The sequence below is a fragment of the Maniola jurtina genome, chromosome 22 (assembly GCF_905333055.1).
Source record: "Maniola jurtina chromosome 22, ilManJurt1.1, whole genome shotgun sequence".
Classification (NCBI taxonomy): domain Eukaryota; kingdom Metazoa; phylum Arthropoda; class Insecta; order Lepidoptera; family Nymphalidae; genus Maniola; species Maniola jurtina.
This window is the reverse complement of record NC_060050.1, coordinates 1,512,630-1,532,811: the sequence shown is the minus strand read 5'-3', so window position 1 is coordinate 1,532,811 and position 20,182 is coordinate 1,512,630. Positions and strand designations below refer to the sequence as shown.

At 36.4% G+C, this 20,182-nt stretch overlaps 1 protein-coding gene across 7 annotated transcripts in view; it reads left to right on the top strand.

Moving 5' to 3' along the window:
- The first annotated feature begins 1,224 nt into the window (after positions 1-1,224).
- Positions 1,225-20,182, top strand: part of LOC123876856 (apical junction molecule-like) — a 79,266-nt gene continuing 60,308 nt past the window's right edge. For all 7 annotated transcript variants that reach the window (XM_045923237.1, XM_045923236.1, XM_045923239.1 and 4 more), the window contains exon 1: positions 1,225-1,420. In XM_045923237.1, the coding sequence (XP_045779193.1) occupies positions 1,375-1,420 (46 nt within the window). In that variant the 5' untranslated portion in view covers positions 1,225-1,374. The remainder of the gene's footprint in view (positions 1,421-20,182) is intronic.

Here is a 20,182-nt window from a genome sequence, read left to right as displayed (position 1 = left end):
TACCTACTTACAATACTTAGAGGAAATCATGTTACGCTAAGCGCACGATGCTAACGGAATGCAAGATTTCTCTTTCGAAGGCGATTTGTTGTTGCTTCCGATGATACCTATTGAACTTTCTAACTTTTGGTATTTTATTATTTTTGTATGAATCCATTACGGGTTTAGCGTTCGGGTACGATGCCGTGTAGAAACCAAAGGAGTCTCACCCCTCTCAGGTTAGGCCACTTCCATCTTAGTCATCATCACTTACCACCAGGTGAGATTGCAGTGCGTCTTTCTGTCAGCGGGCTACATGTTTTCATGAATTGTAATTATAGCTGTCTAGAGTACCTACCTAGTTGTACTTAATTTCCAGTGTGTACCTAACTATTTATTTTTTATAATCACCGCTAACCAAAACACACCAAACTCCGGGCTTTTACTACGAATTTCTGACCACAAACACAATTTTTGCCCGACCTGGGAGTTGGGCCTGGAACCCGGGACCTTATGATTCACTGCCGGGAGTTACTAACGGGGAGAGACCAACGAGGCATTCCGAGTTCCGATTATATTGAACTTTTTGACTTTTGAGATGGAGTCAGGAATGTTTTCGAAGTATCAGCTGTTCTAAACAAGAAAATTGAAAACATTGAAGATAACAAAAATCAAATCAATTCAAAGCCATCTATTGACGAAGCATGAAATTACTAAGCAACATACTGTACTACGATATGAAGCCATGAATTAATATAGCGCCATCTGTTGACAACATTTTTCTGCGTGGTCTATTCAATAAAATAAGGGTTTAAAAACACTGCGACAAAATTATACAGCTAATAAGTTCATTGTTCAATATAATATTATATTAATTTCAGATCAGCTTTTTTAAATTATTAATTGTAACTTCAAAGATAAAAATAAAAACAACAGAAATGTCAAAAAAGTTTCTCTTTGTGTCGATAGGGGGCAGGATCAAACGGTACAGATTAAAAATACATATTTCAAAAACGTTTAAGAAATTTGTTTTATAAAAAGAAAATCAGCTGAAAATTGAAATCGGTGGATTCAACTCGATTGGATAAACAACAACTTCGCACAGTAACACCAAAAAATAGTTTAATGAGAGTTGAGTGGGTTATTTATTCGGATTAGCAGTTTTTTATTGACGATTGACGCCATCTTCAGTGATTGTTCGCCAATCGCCGTTCATACCTTTTGTTTCTGGTCGGTGGTTCATACGTCGCTGGCAGTGAACGGAACGATCAACGAAGTGCCGTGTCGTATAGATCGCTGGCTGGCCGTGTCTGGCTGAAAATAGTGAACGAAGTATGAGTTTTCGAAATATGTTCGAATAAAAAAGTGAACAGTGAGTGACTGTCATCCAGCAAGATGGTTGATGACGTGAAAGATATTACGGAAAAAGCTGAAAGTAAAGGTATTATGTGCATTTAAAATCAATACGTGCCGTTTTAGTGTGAAATGTGATCGAGATCGTCTAACCCTAAACCGCGTCGTGGCCCCACGTCGCCGTGGGTTCGTGAACAGCTTTCGAGTTTCGAGAATGTCCGCAGTGGGCTGGGGCCGACGCAATCCGATGTTTTGTTTTTCATCTGCATTTGGACGTCTTTTGACGTCGTGGTATGTTCTAAAATTAGCTATACGGCCACCAGACGGTATGTACGCATTCCTGTGCAATGAGCGCTAGGACTGTGGACCTCCTGTCAGTTGGTCAAATGATGGTACAGATCGCAGTCTTATCGGCTTAGCCGGATTCCCTGTATAGCCACCGTTATATCATACGATACAGTACCATCGCAATTCGTTCGTTAAACCGCAGAGTGGGGTGCAAAATTTGCCTGTAATGGTATGAAATGTACAAAATGATGTCTTGAGTCATGCACTGTCAATCGTCTGACGTAAGTACTTATTTTGCATGTATGTGCATATAATTTTACACATGCACACACACTCATTGCAACCTGTTCACTTTCTACATTATCTTATCTTGACTTTAATATAATATCATATTTTTCCTGCGCATATTAAAACCATCTAAATTACATGCCCTATCTGTTATGGATATTGCACTTGTTAACTATTTATGTTAGTGATAAGATTGGTCATTAGCTAGAATTATAATGAGTATCCACTACATGAAATCATCATGACTACCTTTATAGTAGACTTTGATTCAATGTTTTTAAGGTTATCAATTTATTTCTGACCTTGTATGACATCAAACAGCATATACACACAAGTAATCAACTGAATTAAACAATTCCTTAATCATATATAACTGTTTTTCATGTCTAGCAGACCTACTCTGGTTTTTGTACAGTATTTTCCAAAATCCTTTCTTATTGGATGTCTATATTACCTACCTCTTTCTAAACCTAGCAATTAAGCTGTATGTTGATGTGTAAGTTAGTCAATTTATCATTTTATATTCCTAGATAACCCTTGTGGTCCTCCATATATTCATATCTATCACACATTGATACATACTAGTTATCAAATATCCCATTATCTGTCCACACACCATTTACTAACTGATACCTGCGACTTCATTCCCCTGAATTTAAGTTTTATTCTGTGGGAACTCTTTGATTTTTCAGGATAAAAAGTAGCCTCTGTCTTTATCTATAATACCCATGAAAAAAAACATGGATCTGTTGTGACATGATTGAGTGACAAACCAACAATCAAACACACTTTCGCATAATAATGGGTAGTGATGGTGGAATCATTTTGAGGTTTAGCATTTTTACACAGTTCAGATTTTCTGCTGGTCGATTCTGGAAAACCTATACAGTCATTTTTACAATCTCAATTGATGTGATTGGCTAAATTTATGTATTCTTGTTGCAACAAAGCATTGTAGCCAATAGGAAGCAAGTTTTGACCAATCAGAGGTGATTGGTCATCTGTAACTGTCAAATGACAGCAGTAGCACAGTTCATGAGAGTTATGAATCAAAGGTAGGCTATGAAATGACTAGCTATGTGAAATGGGTCGTCCTGGCAGTGCAGCATGGCAAAGAGTTTTAACTATCATAATATTTTTAAATCTTTGATTTCACATAACCCCTAGTGAAACCTACCTCCCTCAAATCTATACTAATAAATAAAATTGGAGTGTCTGTCTGTAATTTCGAAATAACTACCACATAATAAGGTCATATGGTTATTTGAACGATACCATAACTGAATCACACATTTTTAAAATTTTTGTCTGTCTGTCTGTCTGTCTGTCTGTTTGAAAAGGCTAATCTTCGGAACGGCTGGACCGATTTTGACGGGATTTTCACAGACAAGTAGAGGATTGACCAGGGTGTAACATAGGCTACTTTTTTAACCGACTTTCAAAAAGGGAGTTGTGTTTTTCTACCTATGTACACCGAAATCTCCGAGATTTCTGAACTGATTTGCGTCATTTCTTTTTTAATCGATAGAGGAACTTTGCGACATTGTTTCATAAAAAATTTGGAGTCCAACTCCTTAATCCTGATGCTGCAGGGGATCTGACCAATACACGCGGGCGCAGCTGCGGGCATCAGCTAGTACTTGATATTTGAAAGATGTTGATTCAGGATCAAACCAAGAGCTTCCTCACTCTAGTTCACTCTATAGTGCCCCTGCCTTCTACAGTCACTAGTGACAAATCAAAGACAAACGCAATTTTGCTTATTCAACATTCTCAGTCCATTGGATATAGGCACTGAAGTTGTGATGATCACAGCATGACAATCACAATTGTTGGAATTAGCTGAGTTTATGGAATTCTTGCATTTATGTATATTAGCCACTCAGCTAATAAGCACTATGCCCTAAATTATAATTAAGTAGGTATTAAAGTTAATTGCACGTTTATCCTGTTAATTTTGATGACTGCAATCAATTTAAGAACTAATGATCAAAATGTATTAAAGTACTAAACAATAAACATATTATTTTAACTAATAACTTCTTAAAGAGTGCTACAACATACTAATGAGTGACTATTTAACCCTCAACCCAAAAATAGGGGTGTTATAAGTTTGATGTGTGTATCTGTCTGTGGCATCGTAGCTCCTAAAGTAATGAACCGATTTTAATTTAGTTTTTTTTTTGTTTGAAAGGTGGCTTGATCGAGAGTGTTAGCTATAATCCAAAAATCGGTTCAGCCATTTGAAAGTTGTCAACTCTTTTCTAGTTACTGTAACCTTCACTTGTCCAGGGTGTTATGAATTTTCAATTTTCACTTGTCCTTTCACATATTTAGTTTTACCTTCTTGAAACATTCTCTATATTTGCTAGCCCATGAAGCAAATGCAAACATGTTCTTATCAATGATAACTGATAAAACATGCACCTTGCATTCCTATTTTGACAGCAACTATTTACTTTCTCTGCTGGTAAGGTAATTTAGTGAAATGAAATTGAATTTATAATATGTCTAATTATACTGCTAATTTATCACATATACTTAACTACTAACTACTGCAACCAGACAAAATTAAAAACTAGATTTTTTAATTTATAGACTAGTGCTTGGTTGCAATAAGACCTGCTGGTAAGTTATGATGCACCCTAAGACCAAGACATTGTGGACTTATGGTTTAGAATCAGAAAGATTAGTAATAAGTAGAGACAAGTACAATATGTATACTAACATACTACATACTTAGTAGCTATATGTTCTAAAATGTGTGTGAAGTCTGCCAAATTGCACTTGACCAGCATGGTTGACCATGGCCTAAACCATCCTCAGGAGAGGTAATTGTTGACTTGTTGAGGATGGGTTGGCAAGATAACATTCTTGAATAAATTGTAATCAGTAGAAAATTCTATTGCGAATTTTCTTTTAATCACTAAGTTAAGTGGGTATGTAGTTTTTAAACTTGCTTAACCTGTTTCACTAATTAAGTATTTAACTTGCCTAGAACCACACATAAATTAAAAAGGTACTAAGTACAGACCTACTTAATATTATGTAAGTATTTCTTAGCATTAATCTGTTGGAACTTAAGAGGAAAGCCAATGCGAATGACATAGACGATTTCACCTTCAAACTAGCAATTTTGACATGTCATGACCCTCTATTGACAATTAATCAAGCAGACATTTCAATCTGCGAAATTTACGCGGACTTTTAGTATTTTGACGTAGGAGGGTAAAAGATCCAGTAAATGAACTAATAAGGACTACCCTGACATTGACCTAAAATTAAGGTATATGAGAATCGTTCTATATATAATTTTTATATTTTGTGTGTCTGTACACAGTAGGTATACACTCTTAAATTATTTAAATATCAAAAAATCAAATAAAATGCGTGGTATTAATTATTATAACTTATTTTATTTAACAAAAGGATAAATTGCCAGTAAATGAACTGGGAATTTCAGTGAATGAACGAACTCTATCTAGTGCATAAACTCTCGATTCCTATTAATAAATAAATTCTTAAATATATTTTCGGCTTGGAATTCAAAAAAAATTGTCAGATTTTCACAGTTTTTGACTTATTGTATATTTTTTTCTACATTTTGCGCGATTAATCAAAAACTATTTTACATAATAATAATAAATAAAACCTGTTTTAGAATGTATAATAGAGCCCTTTCTGTATAATAGAGAAAAACTTAATGCCCATGTTGCACCCAAGTCGCTGGAAGTGCAACATCAGCTGCTGAATGTTTTGAGAGTAGTGAGAACAATATACCGTAACACATGTTATCAGATTTGTTCCTTTGAGCCGAGAAGCCACATGTTCTGATGCTTTTTAGACAATCTAAGATCTCTCATTAAGTGGTCCAAATCATTTTGATTGAATAGTCTAAGTTGAGATGTAAAAGTCACTACATCGTCACTACCTTCTGAAAGTTCTTGAAGTAGATTGGAGGTACTGGGTTGGGGCTGAGGTACAGATTTATCACCAGAAGTCAGAATCGTTCTAATTGTAGACTGCAAGTTACAATAGAGTCGCTTGGAACAATTTTTTTGCTGTTTCTTCTGGTTATATTCACAATGCAGAAATAATAATCATCATGGTGTTTAGATGGTTCGCGCCAAATTATAATACTTTTTTTAGTAAAAGTAGGGTCTATTCTTATTTGCTCATAAACGCAATGAGGAAATACAGCTTCCACATATAAAAATTTGGAGTCCAGGCCTTGCTGTTAGCTGCTAATGGGTTCTCAAAGTAGCCCGAGTATGCTTGTTTTACAAAGTTAGACACACTTGCACGACATTCTTTAATACGTACTCGCCACCAAATGGTACAAAAATGATTGGAATAACTTGCAGATGTTCTTCTTGATGTTAACACCGCGATAAATTTTGGAAATTACTTGTGTGATCTTAATAAAGTGTGAACATACAAAGTGTGAGTATAGTGCAAAATATGGGGGCACCTGTATCTCAAAAACTAGAGCTGCTGTGTAAAAAATTAAAGTAGATCTGAAATCAGCGACGTCAAATTAGTAAGAAACAGTTTCAAAACCTAATAAAACAAAAAAGTTGAATTTTGTATGCCAGTGAAATGATTCGGAATCGGAAGCCACTTTATATATCGCGAAATTTGGAAATGTGGTCAAATTTTCGAAATCCATATTTATCAATGAAAAGCGACATAATTTTGTAAGTAGTACTTACTTACTTCAGTTTACTATTTTTGAACAGTTTCGCAGAGGTACCTACAACAATCGGCCTCATTCAATCAGCCGCCATATTTATAGTAACAGGCAAATAAATACAATTAAGTATTGGAACTACAATACCTATGCTCCTAAATGTATCTTAAAAAACAAGTCTCATTCAGCGTTACAAGTGCAGAAGAGGAAGTAGACAGACGGATTAACATCAGTTCGAACAAGTACTGGGCACAAAAGGAAAGAATGAAAGGAGCTTACCCAGTACATCTTAAAAGATCCGTTACAGATACATGCATCCTGCCATGCCTCACCTATGCCAGCCAAACATGGGTCCGGACAAAGAATATAAAAAGAATAATAGTGACTTGCTAAAGGGCGATGGCAAGGAGCATAACTTAAGGAAAAAATATTCAAAGTGAGAATTGAAGACATAAGAAAAAAGACAAAGCCTACAGACACCTTGAGACATGCCCTAAAACTGAAATGCAAATGGTCATATTGTATCGATTTTTACAGATGAAAGAAGGACAGGAAAAATCTCCCCTTGGCCAGGTCCAGCAGGCAAAAGAAAAATAGGTAGACCGAAGACGCGTTGGTCTAATGCTATTGTGCAAATCGCGAGAGAAAATTAGCTTGATAGTACCAAAGACAGAGAGAAATGGGGATACCCAAGAGGGATCCTTATCCAAGAAAGAAGAATACCAGAATAAATATTTAAAAAAAAATCTAAAGAAAAATTAAACCGACTTCATAAACCACAAACACTAAAAAGTAAAAATAATTTTAGTGATTGTGGTTTTTGAAGTCGGTTTTATTTTTCTTTTGAAATTTTTTTATTTCACAATTTTTAGTGGCCCCACTGTACTATAATATGCCATACCCAGTTAAAACCCTACTGTTTACTAAGATATTACACTGATCGCGAGCGATTTGCTCTTATCCATTGAGGAGTTCCGTTCTCCATCTCGGAAGATATTCATCAGATCTTCATCAAATTTATGTGTAGTAGTAGTAGAAGTATAATAGTATAAGTATATTATGTGTGTAGTAGTAGAAGTATACCCTATCAAACAAAAAAATATCCAAATCGGTCCAGGCGTCTTTGAGTAATCGGGGAACATACGTTAAAAAAAAAGATACAGAGGAATTCAGAACCTCTTCCTTTTTTTGAAGTCGGTTAAAAATATTTTTTAAATTTTGGTAACAGTTTCCTGTTGTGTGATGCCAGGGAGCTCTAAATATCGATTTTGAACGAAATCGGTCAATTAACAAAGAATTTCAAAATGGCGTCGACTTTTTTAAATTTTGGTAACAGTTTCCTTTTTTGTGATCCCAGGGAGCTCTAAATATCGATTTTGAACGAAATCGGTCAATTAACAAAGAATTTCAAAATGGCGTCGACTTTTTTAAATTTTGGTAACAGTTTCTTATTTTGTGATCCCAGGGAGCTCTAAATATCGATTTTGAACGAAATCGGTCAATTAACAAAGAATTTCAAAATGGCGTCGACTTTTTTAAATTTTGGTAACAGTTTCCTTTTTTGTGATCCCAGGGAGCTCTAAATATCGATTTTGAACGAAATCGGTCAATTAACAAAGAATTTCAAAATGGCGTCGACTTTTTTAAATTTTGGTAACAGTTTCTTATTTTGTGATCCCAGGGAGCTCTAAATATCGATTTTGAACGAAATCGGTCAATTAACAAAGAATTTCAAAATGGCGTCGACTTTTTTAAATTTTGGTAACAGTTTCTTATTTTGTGATCCCAGGGAGCTCTAAATATCGATTTTGAACGAAATCGGTCAATTAACAAAGAATTTCAAAATGGCGTCGACTTTTTTAAATTTTGGTAACAGTTTCCTTTTTTGTGATCCCAGGGAGCTCTAAATATCGATTTTGAACGAAATCGGTCAATTAACAAAGAATTTCAAAATGGCGTCGACTTTTTTAAATTTTGGTAACAGTTTCTTATTTTGTGATCCCAGGGAGCTCTAAATATCGATTTTGAACGAAATCGGTCAATTAACAAAGAATTTCAAAATGGCGTTGACTTTTTTAAATTTTGGTAACAGTTTCCTTTTTTGTGATCCCAGGGAGCTCTAAATATCGATTTTGAACGAAATCGGTCAATTAACAAAGAATTTCAAAATGGCGTCGACTTTTTTAAATTTTGGTAACAGTTTCTTATTTTGTGATCCCAGGGAGCTCTAAATATCGATTTTGAACGAAATCGGTCAATTAACAAAGAATTTCAAAATGGCGTCGACTTTTTTAAATTTTGGTAACAGTTTCTTATTTTGTGATCCCAGGGAGCTCTAAATATCGATTTTGAACGAAATCGGTCAATTAACAAAGAATTTCAAAATGGCGTCGACTTTTTTAAATTTTGGTAACAGTTTCTTATTTTGTGATCCCAGGGAGCTCTAAATATCGATTTTGAACGAAATCGGTCAATTAACAAAGAATTTCAAAATGGCGTCGACTTTTTTAAATTTTGGTAACAGTTTCTTATTTTGTGATCCCAGGGAGCTCTAAATATCGATTTTGAACGAAATCGGTCAATTAACAAAGAATTTCAAAATGGCGTCGACTTTTTTAAATTTTGGTAACAGTTTCTTATTTTGTGATCCCAGGGAGCTCTAAATATCGATTTTGAACGAAATCGGTCAATTAACAAAGAATTTCAAAATGGCGTCGACTTTTTTAAATTTTGGTAACAGTTTCCTTTTTTGTGATCCCAGGGAGCTCTAAATATCGATTTTGAACGAAATCGGTCAATTAACAAAGAATTTCAAAATGGCGTCGACTTTTTTAAATTTTGGTAACAGTTTCTTATTTTGTGATCCCAGGGAGCTCTAAATATCGATTTTGAACGAAATCGGTCAATTAACAAAGAATTTCAAAATGGCGTTGACTTTTTTAAATTTTGGTAACAGTTTCCTTTTTTGTGATGCCAGGGAGCTCTAAATATCGATTTTGAACGAAATCGGTCAATTAACAAAGAATTTCAAAATGGCGTCGACTTTTTTAAATTTTGGTAACAGTTTCTTATTTTGTGATCCCAGGGAGCTCTAAATATCGATTTTGAACGAAATCGGTCAATTAACAAAGAATTTCAAAATGGCGTCGACTTTTTTAAATTTTGGTAACAGTTTCTTATTTTGTGATCCCAGGGAGCTCTAAATATCGATTTTCAACGAAATCGGTCAATTAACAAAGAATTACAAAATGGCGTCGACTTTTTTAAATTTTGGTAACAGTTTCTTATTTTGTGATCCCAGGGAGCTCTAAATATCGATTTTGAACGGAATCGGTCAATTAACAAAGAATTTCAAAATGGCGTCGATTTTTTTAAATTTTGGTAACAATTTCCTGTTTTGTGATCCTAGGGATCCTCAGATATTGATTTTGAACAAAATCTATGACAGTTCAAGAAAATAGATTGTAAACACTATTTAAATTATTATCATTAACATTAAATTAAATGAAAACACGACGCGCGACGTGTACTGCAGCCCCTGAGCTTGAGCACAGGCCGAGCCGGTATAAACCGATTTCTCTCCGTACGCGACGTAGCGCCTGTGCTCACGCACACACGCGCCTCAAGCTTGTAGTAGTGTACCTATCGTAGCGCGCTTGTATGAAGCTTTGACTCTGTTCGCTACTCATGTGGTTATACAACGCAATACCACACTCACAAACACTCGTACAAACATACAGACAAGTATATACTCACACACACTCACACACACACACACATGGACGCACGCACACGCACTTTTGAACGGTTTGAACGGAACACGGTTTTGAAATTGAAATTGAAAAAAGTGTAAGAATTTGTAAGAAAATATTTAAAAAAGGTATATCAGCCAGTTTTTTATTCCAGCTCTTAATACATGTAAAAACGTCCAATCTGTTCATTTACTCAAACCTTTACCCTAGTACCTAATTATATCGACCGCCCCATATCAAAACAAAGTAAATGTCATTTTTCCGAAAATCGTTTTATGTCATAAGCCTAACTTTCATAGTATGTCCCGTTGTATTGTAAGGACACCCACATTAAAGTAAAATTAAAAGCTAGTAAGTCGCTTTGACCTCTGTCTTTCTGTCCGTCTGTCCGTCTGTCGTGTCTGTCAAGAAAACCGATAGGGTATTTCCCGTTAACCTAGAATTATGGGCAGGTAGAGAGGTCTCAACTCTCATAGCCCAAGTAAAGGAATAAATCCGAGAACAAATTTCGTGATTCTAGATCAACGGGAAGTACTGTATAGGTTTTCTTGACGGACGGACGGACAAATGGACAGACAACAAAGTGATCCTTTAAGAGCTCCGTTTTTCATTTTGAGGTACGGAACCCTAAAAAAGAAAATGATGCACATGTAATGAATAAATGTGTAGGCCAGTCTTCACACTAAAATATTTAAACCCCTTTAATTTAAAAACTGTCATAGCCTAGTGGTTAGAACGTCCACCTCCTAATCGAAGGTCGGGGGTTCGATCCTGGAATCACGTTCTACTAACTTTTCAGTTATGTGCGTTTTAAGCAATTTAATATCACTTGCTTTAACGGCGAAGGAAAACATCGTGAGGAAACCTGCATACCTGCAAGTTTTCCATGTTCTCAAAGGTGTGTTCCTAAACTTCTCTTGAATTTAAACCACTTACTAGGTTTTGATCTGAGAAAGAAATTTGACATTAATTGACAAAATTGAGAGACCTAAGCTTGTATAAGAACACAGAAGTGTCATAATTCGTGTTCACTTTGCCTAACGTCTCTCGGAGAGCAGAGAGAGATTTAAACTGTTTCTTATAATCATTGGCCATATTTCAAATGCGAAAGTGTGTTTGTTGGTTTAATATTCAATCACGCTGCAACGGAGCAACCAGTCGACGTGGTTTTTTGCATGGATACATTTAAAGACCTTGAGAGTGACATCTCTCTCCGCATCGTATTCTTTATTGCTGAGGGTTGTGACCTCTTTCCATTATTCCTACATCTAATGGTAGGTTTTCTTGGGATGCGGTGAGTTCAAAGAGCCTACGGATCTCGACTAGAAAAACGAGATTTTGACTCTTAGGTTTAACGGTTATGAATTAGTTATGATTATCAGTGATAAAATTGATTAGGGCTGCCAGGTAAAATGACATTTATCTCGGAAAATCAAAGAGTTTCCACGAGATTTTTTCCAAGTTTGCGCTACTAAGTACATATATTATGAAGAGGAAAGGTTTGTTTGTTTGTTATCGATAAACTCTGAAACTACTGAACTACTTGCACTAAAGACATAATCATCAACATCAACCGACAGACGTCCACAGTGAACATAGGTCTTTAATAGGGTCTTCCACATGCTACGGGTTTGCGCCGCCTGAATCTTTGCGCTTGCGCTTGACGACAATCATGCTTTAAAGAAAGCAATGATGAGGTCCAAGTTGGAGCACGCTTACCTAGAAGATGCCTATTCACTCTTGGCTTGCAGGTATCTAAGGTATATATGGCAGGAAACACGGCCGCCGAAATGGCGTTCCAACCTTTAGGCTCTCCCCATTGCCCGCAGCATGAATCTGAGCTTTCTTATGATGGTTATATTATTATGTACATATAATATCTCATAAGAAATCTCTAACACACAATCCAGCTAAGTAGGTCCAATTTCAAAAAAAGCTAGCTAGCCGACAAATCTAACTCAGTTAGGCAGCCTTCGGGAACCTTCGAGATGTCTCTCGTCCAAAATTCCTCAATGCTTGAAGACCAGTCTTTGAATAGTGCATGATGTCAGTGATGAAAAATGGATCCGAAATTGTACACAGGAAATGCCTGACGCATACCCCTCCGTCATGTGGGGCTTGCACCAAACTTGCACTACTACGAAATCCATTTCGGAACACGGCACCCGGAACGAGGCGCGCTATCTCCTAAAAAACATAGGTATAATACCTATTTAGAACACTTACTATCTGTCATCATAATCTATGACAACCTCCGAGTATTTACCTGGTAAAACCGTGACTTTAGAATAAATTTTAGTATATAAGCAGGCTTCATTTAGAAATGAAAAAATCCCTATTTTATTTTTCAACGATTATAAACACAACTTTCATTCAAAAATAATAAGCTTAAATTCATTTTAAATAATATTTTGCGACGAAATGACGCGACCAGTCCTTCCGCCATGACAGTCCAGTGGACACTGAATTCCATAGAGCGCCTGCAAGAAAATAAATAGCACAGGAAGTTTTTTGGTTAGTTTTAGATTATTTAAGAAATGAAAAACATTTAGTATAAAACTAACAGTTCGAATTGATTGCTAAACCTAAACATATCATTTTCTGGAGGTTGGCTTCAAAGTATCAAGATGTTAAAGAAAATTTTTACAGAACAAGTTGCGAACAGCAATGTTTTCAACTTGTTTTTTTTTTTTATTGGGATAATGTATACTAAATTAAAAGAGGCCCTTATAATCTTCACAAACTGAAGTTTTTAATTGCATGTATTTAATAGCTGTTAATGCTTTAGAAAAATAAACAATTTACTTCAAAGTACAGCATTTTTGCGATTTGTCAGATAGTAATTACCTTAACAAAATAAATTGGCCAAGTGCAAGTACCACTGTACAAGAGGTATGAGATGAAATTTGAATCCTGCAGGTCCTGCAATTTTTCATAACTACATAATAATATGGGCATTTAAAGTCCTTCAGCTTATAATCTCATAATCTCAAATGTTTATTAATTTACTCACACCACAGCAATGTGTGAATATCTATACTAATAAATAAAATTGGTGTGTCTGTCTGTAATTTCGAAATAACTACCTCATATTAAGCTCATATGGTTATTTGAACGATATCAACACTGAATCACACGTTTTTAAAATTTTTGTCTGTCTGTCTGTCTGTCTGTCTGTCTGTCTGTCTGTCTGTCTGTCTGTTTGAAAAGGCTAATCTTTGGAACGGCTGAACCGATTTTGACGGGGTTTTCACAGACAAGTAGAGGATTGACCAGGGCGTAAAATAGGCTACTTTTATAACCGACTTTCAAAAAGGGAGTTGTGTTTTTCTACCTATGTATAGCGAAATCTCCGAGATTTCTGAACCGATTTGCGTAATTTCTTTTTTAATCAATAGAGGAATTTGGCGACATTGTTTCATAAAAAATTTGGAGTCCAACTCCTCAATCCTGATGCTGCAGGGGATCTGATCAATCCACGCGGGCGAAGCTGCGGGCATCAGCTAGTTAATAATAAATCTTACACACCCATACAAGAATGCCTTATGCAAAGAAATGAGTCAACCTGTGTAGGAGCTTAGCGAATTGATGTGCTTATGGATTGTTCCATAGCTTTATTCGCCAAATATTCATCTTAGTCATTGTCATCAACCAATTTAGAGCCTCAATAGCTCAACCGGTAAAGGAGTGGACTGAAAACCGAAAGGTCGACGGTTCAAACCCCGCCCGTTGCACTATCGTCGTACCTACTCCTAGCACAAGCCTGACGCTTGGAGAGGAAAGGGGAATATCAGTCATTTAACATGGCTAATATTCTTTAAAAAAAAAATAGGCATCCACGGCTGGACATAGTCTTTGTAGGAACATCACGGTCTTGTACCACTTGAATCCAGTGGCTCTCTGCAAATTGTTTGATGTCTGTCCTATAATCGCTTTATTATTCCCTACCCTTCCAGCATCAGTTTTCCCTTCCACTTTTTAACCCCCGACCCAAAAAGAGGGGTGTTATAAGTTTGACGTGTGTATCTGAGTATCTGTGTGTCTGTGTATCTGTGTATCTATCTGTGGCATCGTAGCGCCTAAACAAACGAACCGATTTTATTTTAGTTTTTTTTATTTGAAAGGTGGCTTGATCGTGAGTGTTCTTAGCTATAATCCAAAAAAATTGGTTCAGCCCTTTATAAGTTATCAGCTCTTTTCTAGTTTTCTTGTAACTTTGTAATAGACCGTTAGGTTCATAATATTATGTCAATTGACAAATGACTAGCTGTCAAGATGGACTTTGCCTAGATACATAATTATTTATTTGAAAATGATGTTTTGGAAAACTCAGACACTTTGTCGGGGGTGTTATAAATTTTTAATTTACCCTTGTTTGATGTCTGTCCTATAATCACTTTATTATTGCCTACCCTTCCAGCATCAGTTTTCCATTCCACTTTTAATATGGGTACCTTCAAGTCAAGAGTGAATATGCAACTTCTAGGCAAGCGCGCTCCATCTTAAGCTGCATCATCACTTGCTAGCAGGTCTGGTTGCAGCCAAGCGCTAGTCTGTAAATTAAAAAAAATATATTATCTTATCTGACTACTTGATGTCATGATAGAAAATCTCAAACTCTATTTTACATTTTCCTTGAAGAGATAAGTTTTTGTATAATTACATAGTATAGGTACTTAAGTTTTTATTAACTACAGAATCATTGGCAATTTAATGACTCAATTGAGTATTATGTACTTACAAACTAACTATAATTTACCTCTATAATATTATCTTCTTGGAATTATAAAGGATTCACGCAACTAGATCTTAACTAAGTACATAATAAGTACTTAGTAAAATTTTATGGGGTCCAAATAGAGACATACTATCAAGCAATTAACAGATTTACTCACTAATAATAATTAGATTTCATTCATATGACGCAAAGAGAGATCGAAAGTAGGATTTGTCTAGAATCTAGATGTGGGACGACGTAGATTGAGCCTTTATCCTATTGTTTACAAGTCATTGGCCTTATAAACTTTATATTTAGAACGGCTAGGTACCTATCTACTGCACCTACGTTTCTGAACATCCAGATGGAACTAAACGAAAACTAGAGAAAAGGGGCACTCTCTCTTGAATATCTCCCTGGCACAGTGGTCTTATTAATGGAAGGTCCCGGGTTCGATTCCTGACAGAGGTTTGGAATTTTATAATTTCTAAACTGGTCTGGTCTGGTGGGAGGCTTCGGCCGTGGCTAGTTACCACCCTACTGGCAAAGCCGTGGACGTCGATTGAAGACGATGATGGCAACGACAGCCTGAGGAGTATTTTTTTATTCAGATACAAGTTAGCCCTTGACTACAATGTCACCTGGTGGTAAGTGATGATGCAGTCTAAGGTTGAAGCGGGCTAACCTGGAAGGGTGCTAACTATAGCAGTTTTTATTAAACCCATACTCCGTTGGTTTCTACACGGCACCGTACCGGAACGCTAAATCGCTTGACGGCACGGCTTTGCGGGTAGGGTAGTACCTAGCCACGGCCGAAGCCTCCCACCTGAAAACCTATATAGGCTCCCACCGGCACACGGTTCAAATAATATCTAACATCGTAATAAAGTAAAAATACCCACGCCATGCCATCCGCAGTGTCGCACGTCTATACATGTAAAGGTCAACGCGCCGCTGTAAAAGGCACGTCTTCCGAGACGAGGAAAAGTGCACATGTAGGTAATTAGCTTATCTTTTTTACCCGACTACGGCAAAGCCAAAAGGAAGGGTTATGATTTTAGCAGTCTATGTATACATATGTATGTATTTATGTGTGTTCCGCCGTATCGCCTACACTACTGAGCAGATTTTGATGAATGAGGTGTCAATCGATTTGTTATTATAGTCCGGGTGACATAGGCTACATCCATACTAATATTATAAATGCGAAAGTGTGTCTGTCTGTCTGTCTGTCTGCCTGCTACGCTTTCACGGCTCAACCGCTGAACCGATTTTAATGAAATTTTGTACAGACTTAGGATACATTGCGGGGAAGGACATAGGCTACTTTTCATCCCGGAAAAACAGTTCCCGCGGGATCTTTAAAAACCTAAATCCACGCGGACGAAGTCGCGGGCATCCTCCAGTTTTAAATGAACTAAATCAATATGGCGCATGTTGCGCCCAAAAAAGTATCTGCGTCTCTGCCTCCGTTCCTCGCTCCTTCCCATGCCACACGGGCATAGTGTGGACGGGGGGTTAGAGAGTAACAAGTTAGAATACTAGAATAGGCACAAAAGGCTTGTGAAGCCTTTAAGGCTATCCTTGTCAACGATCCCCCGTCGATTTCCTACGTATGATATTATTGTTCTTATCTCTATCTGCCCTGGTTCGTGCATTCTCGGTTCCTAGATCGGTACATTTGTGATAACCAAATTTCAAATTGCTGTGATTGGCTGAATTTACCATGTTCTTGCTGCGACAGTGAGTTTTAGCCACTAGCGGAACAATGTTAGCCGGTCAGAAATGATTGCAATTAGTCAACCTGTTTGACGTCCGTGTTCTGTTTTCGATTACAAAAAAGAAAAATTGTTGTTGCAATCATCAATTTTAGCAAATAGTGAAAGAGAGTCGGCCAATCAGAGGTCACAACTACCGTCACACTTTCTGTCACACTATGGCAGTAGGCATACCGAGTAATGAAAACAATTTTTCATTCTGTCTAGGTCGAAGTAGGGTTGCCACCTGGCTCTTTTTGATTTACAGGCTACCACCATCAAAAATACGGGGTTTAGATTTGAAGAAATTTGAAAATTTGAAGTATTTGAAGAAATAGGCGGTGGTTCTCTCTGAAATGCATGGAAAGCCTATTTAGATATTTCAGTTTATTTGTAAGTTTTGTATTTTTTCTCTGTATGTTGCCGTGTCTTGATTGGTGAACTGTGTTTGCAATGTGGTTTTAAATAAAAGATTTATTTATTTAAATAGATTTTAAAAACTCTTAGTGTTGTAAAGCAAAATGTTATACATTTCATGCATACAATCTTTTCATTTCAACTTAAAATTACATTTAATTTGTAATTCCACCTTCACAGTATCAATACTATGGCCGTAGCCAGGAATCGATTGCGGGAGAGGTTTTATCAGGGCCGGAACTGAATCCTGTCATGAGGAAAAAAACATTCGCTCAACTTTATGGGCTAATTACCTGGTTAGTGGAATTTCGCCTTTCAATTTGACAGTGAGATAAAATACAACAATAAAAAAGCGCGAGCGCAGTGAGCGTAAGTGTTTTTGGTTCAATACAGAAAAAATTAAACTGAAAGGGAAACGAGTGTAGCCATAGCAAGATTTTATTTTTAAAGCTTCCTATCCATACTAATATTACGAATACGACAGTATATCTATTTGCCTATCTATTTGTTACCCTTTCACGGCCCATCTTCTTTACCAAAATTTTGGTACTTACTATTCAGAGGTAACTTGCATCCCAGACATTTTTTTTAGGCGGCTTTTTAGCCCGGAAAATCCCCCACGGAATTTTTAAAAATCTAAATTCATGCAAACGAAATGCGGGGTTTACACTAAGTAATAGAAATTCAAAGCGCGAGTGAAGTGAGCGCGAAATGTTTGATATATTTCCAAAAAAAAATTGGTAAGCAAATGCAAGAAATAGTGTAAGTATTAATTTAGGCTTAGGTTTTTGACGGCTTCCCAGGCGCAGTCGCCATTTCAAAAGTTCTGGTCTGGTGGGAGGCTTCGGTCATGGCTAGTTATATGGTTAGTATGGCCCTAACGGCCAAGAAATTAGACTGCATCATCACTTACCACTAGAAAAGATTAAAGTCACGGGCTAACTTGTATAAAAAAGGCTTACATCCTCAAACCAAGCCCCGCCGCCTTGGCTACCATGATCAGTATCGAGTGGGTTTCGGCTACGCATTGCCGCAAACGGAAAATATTCTTTCTACTGGACATAACGTCAGTGTTTGATTTCGCCAGCCAGCTCCTGCTGAATTTGTAAAAAACCGGCCAAGTGCGAGTCAGACCTACGCACCGAGGGTTCCGTATTCGGGTATTTTTTCCGACATTTTACTCGAGAAATCAAAAACTGTTATGCATTAAAAAAATATGCATAAAAATAAATAAAAATCTGTTTTAGAATGAACAGGTAAAGCCCTTTCATATGATAACCCACTTGATATATGTAGTTATCTTACTTTGAAAATTGAAAATACTAATATTTGTTCATGAACACATGACAGACGGATAGAAGGACAGATGGACAGACGGACAGACGGAAAGACTGACAGACTGACAGACAACGAAGTGATCCTATAAGAGTTCTTTTTTGCTTTTGAGTTACGGAACCCTAAAAATATTTAGTTTTATTTGCCCCGTATTTTATTTTCATAATTACAGGTTTCTGTATCCTGAAATACGGGGTAACCAGTAAAATACGGAGCCTCTGGCAACCCTATTCGGAAAACACTGTCACATTCAAGTTAATGTCAAATATTTTGTTTTCAATTACAGAAAGCTGCATCAATCATTAATACAATATTTTCTTTGTTGTGATTGGCTGAATTTTTGAGTTTCAGCCAATAAACAGACTGTTTGCCAATTAAACGTCATAACAATATAAATGCCAGAAAGTTTAACCAAATAAAACAAACTTAATGAGAACCTAGTGAGAATGCAAACGGCACACAATTTATAATACATATTATGTTAGTCGTATATAATAGATATTATAGTAGTCGTTCACTTTGGTAATAGTCAGATTGTCATCAGTAAAATTGATATTGGTCGATGTATCGTAAATTATTGTTTCGGTGACAAATATTTTATTATCTATTTATCTTTGAACAGAATGGAATAGAATGAAATGGAATGGAATACAATGATAAATTTTTATTCCTGTAAACTTTTAGGTAAACTTCAAAGTGTTTTTGGATGGTCAGAAAAATTTACCACTGGTTCGGAATGCCGTTCCTACGTTTTCTAGGGTTTCGTACCTCAAAATGAAAAACGGAACTCTTATAGGATCACTTTGTTGTCTATCTCTCTGTCTGTCGTGTGTGTCAAGAAAACCTCTAGGGTACTTCCCGTTGACCATGAAATTTGTTGGCAGGTAACCTAACTGCGTAATTTTGGGTAGTTTTTTTAATCGATAAAGAAAGTTTGTGACATTGTTCAATAAAAAATTTGGATTTCAACTCCTCAATCTTGATGTTGCAGGGGACCTGACTACTAAAGCTAATGGGATTTAAAAATTATTAATTGATATTGAAGGTATCTATACCAAGTAAACACTTTGTCGTTGACCTCAACCCTGATGCTGTAAGAAATTGCACTCCTAAATCCTGGTGATCCCTCGGGATTTGAAAAGGATCATCCGTTTAAATATTCTTACGTGATACAGAAACAAGTTGCATCCCGGGGACGGGCTATTACGGAGAGGCAACTTTTGTTCTGGGAAATGAAAGGATCGGGATTTTTAAAAACCTAAATCCACGCGAGCGAAGCTGCGGGCATTAACTAGTTGTAAATATATTTAGAAGCTACTATAAGATAATAGATAAGGTACTTATTTCCTTATATTTTTATTGTATGGCAGCGCGCGGTTTTAAATTATAAATTGCACGTCCTGTTCTTTTCTGTAATACATTTTTTTCTCAATATCTACCGCTTTATCTCATAGCAAGAGTCCGTAAGACATAATACAGTGAAAATAGGCAAAATATACAATTTTTGCAGTTTCCACGTCAGTAGGTACCTGTCGAATTTTTCTAACAGTGTAAGCAGCAGAGCTGAGTTTACCATCAAGTGTTGATATGTGGGTGTTCCATAGAA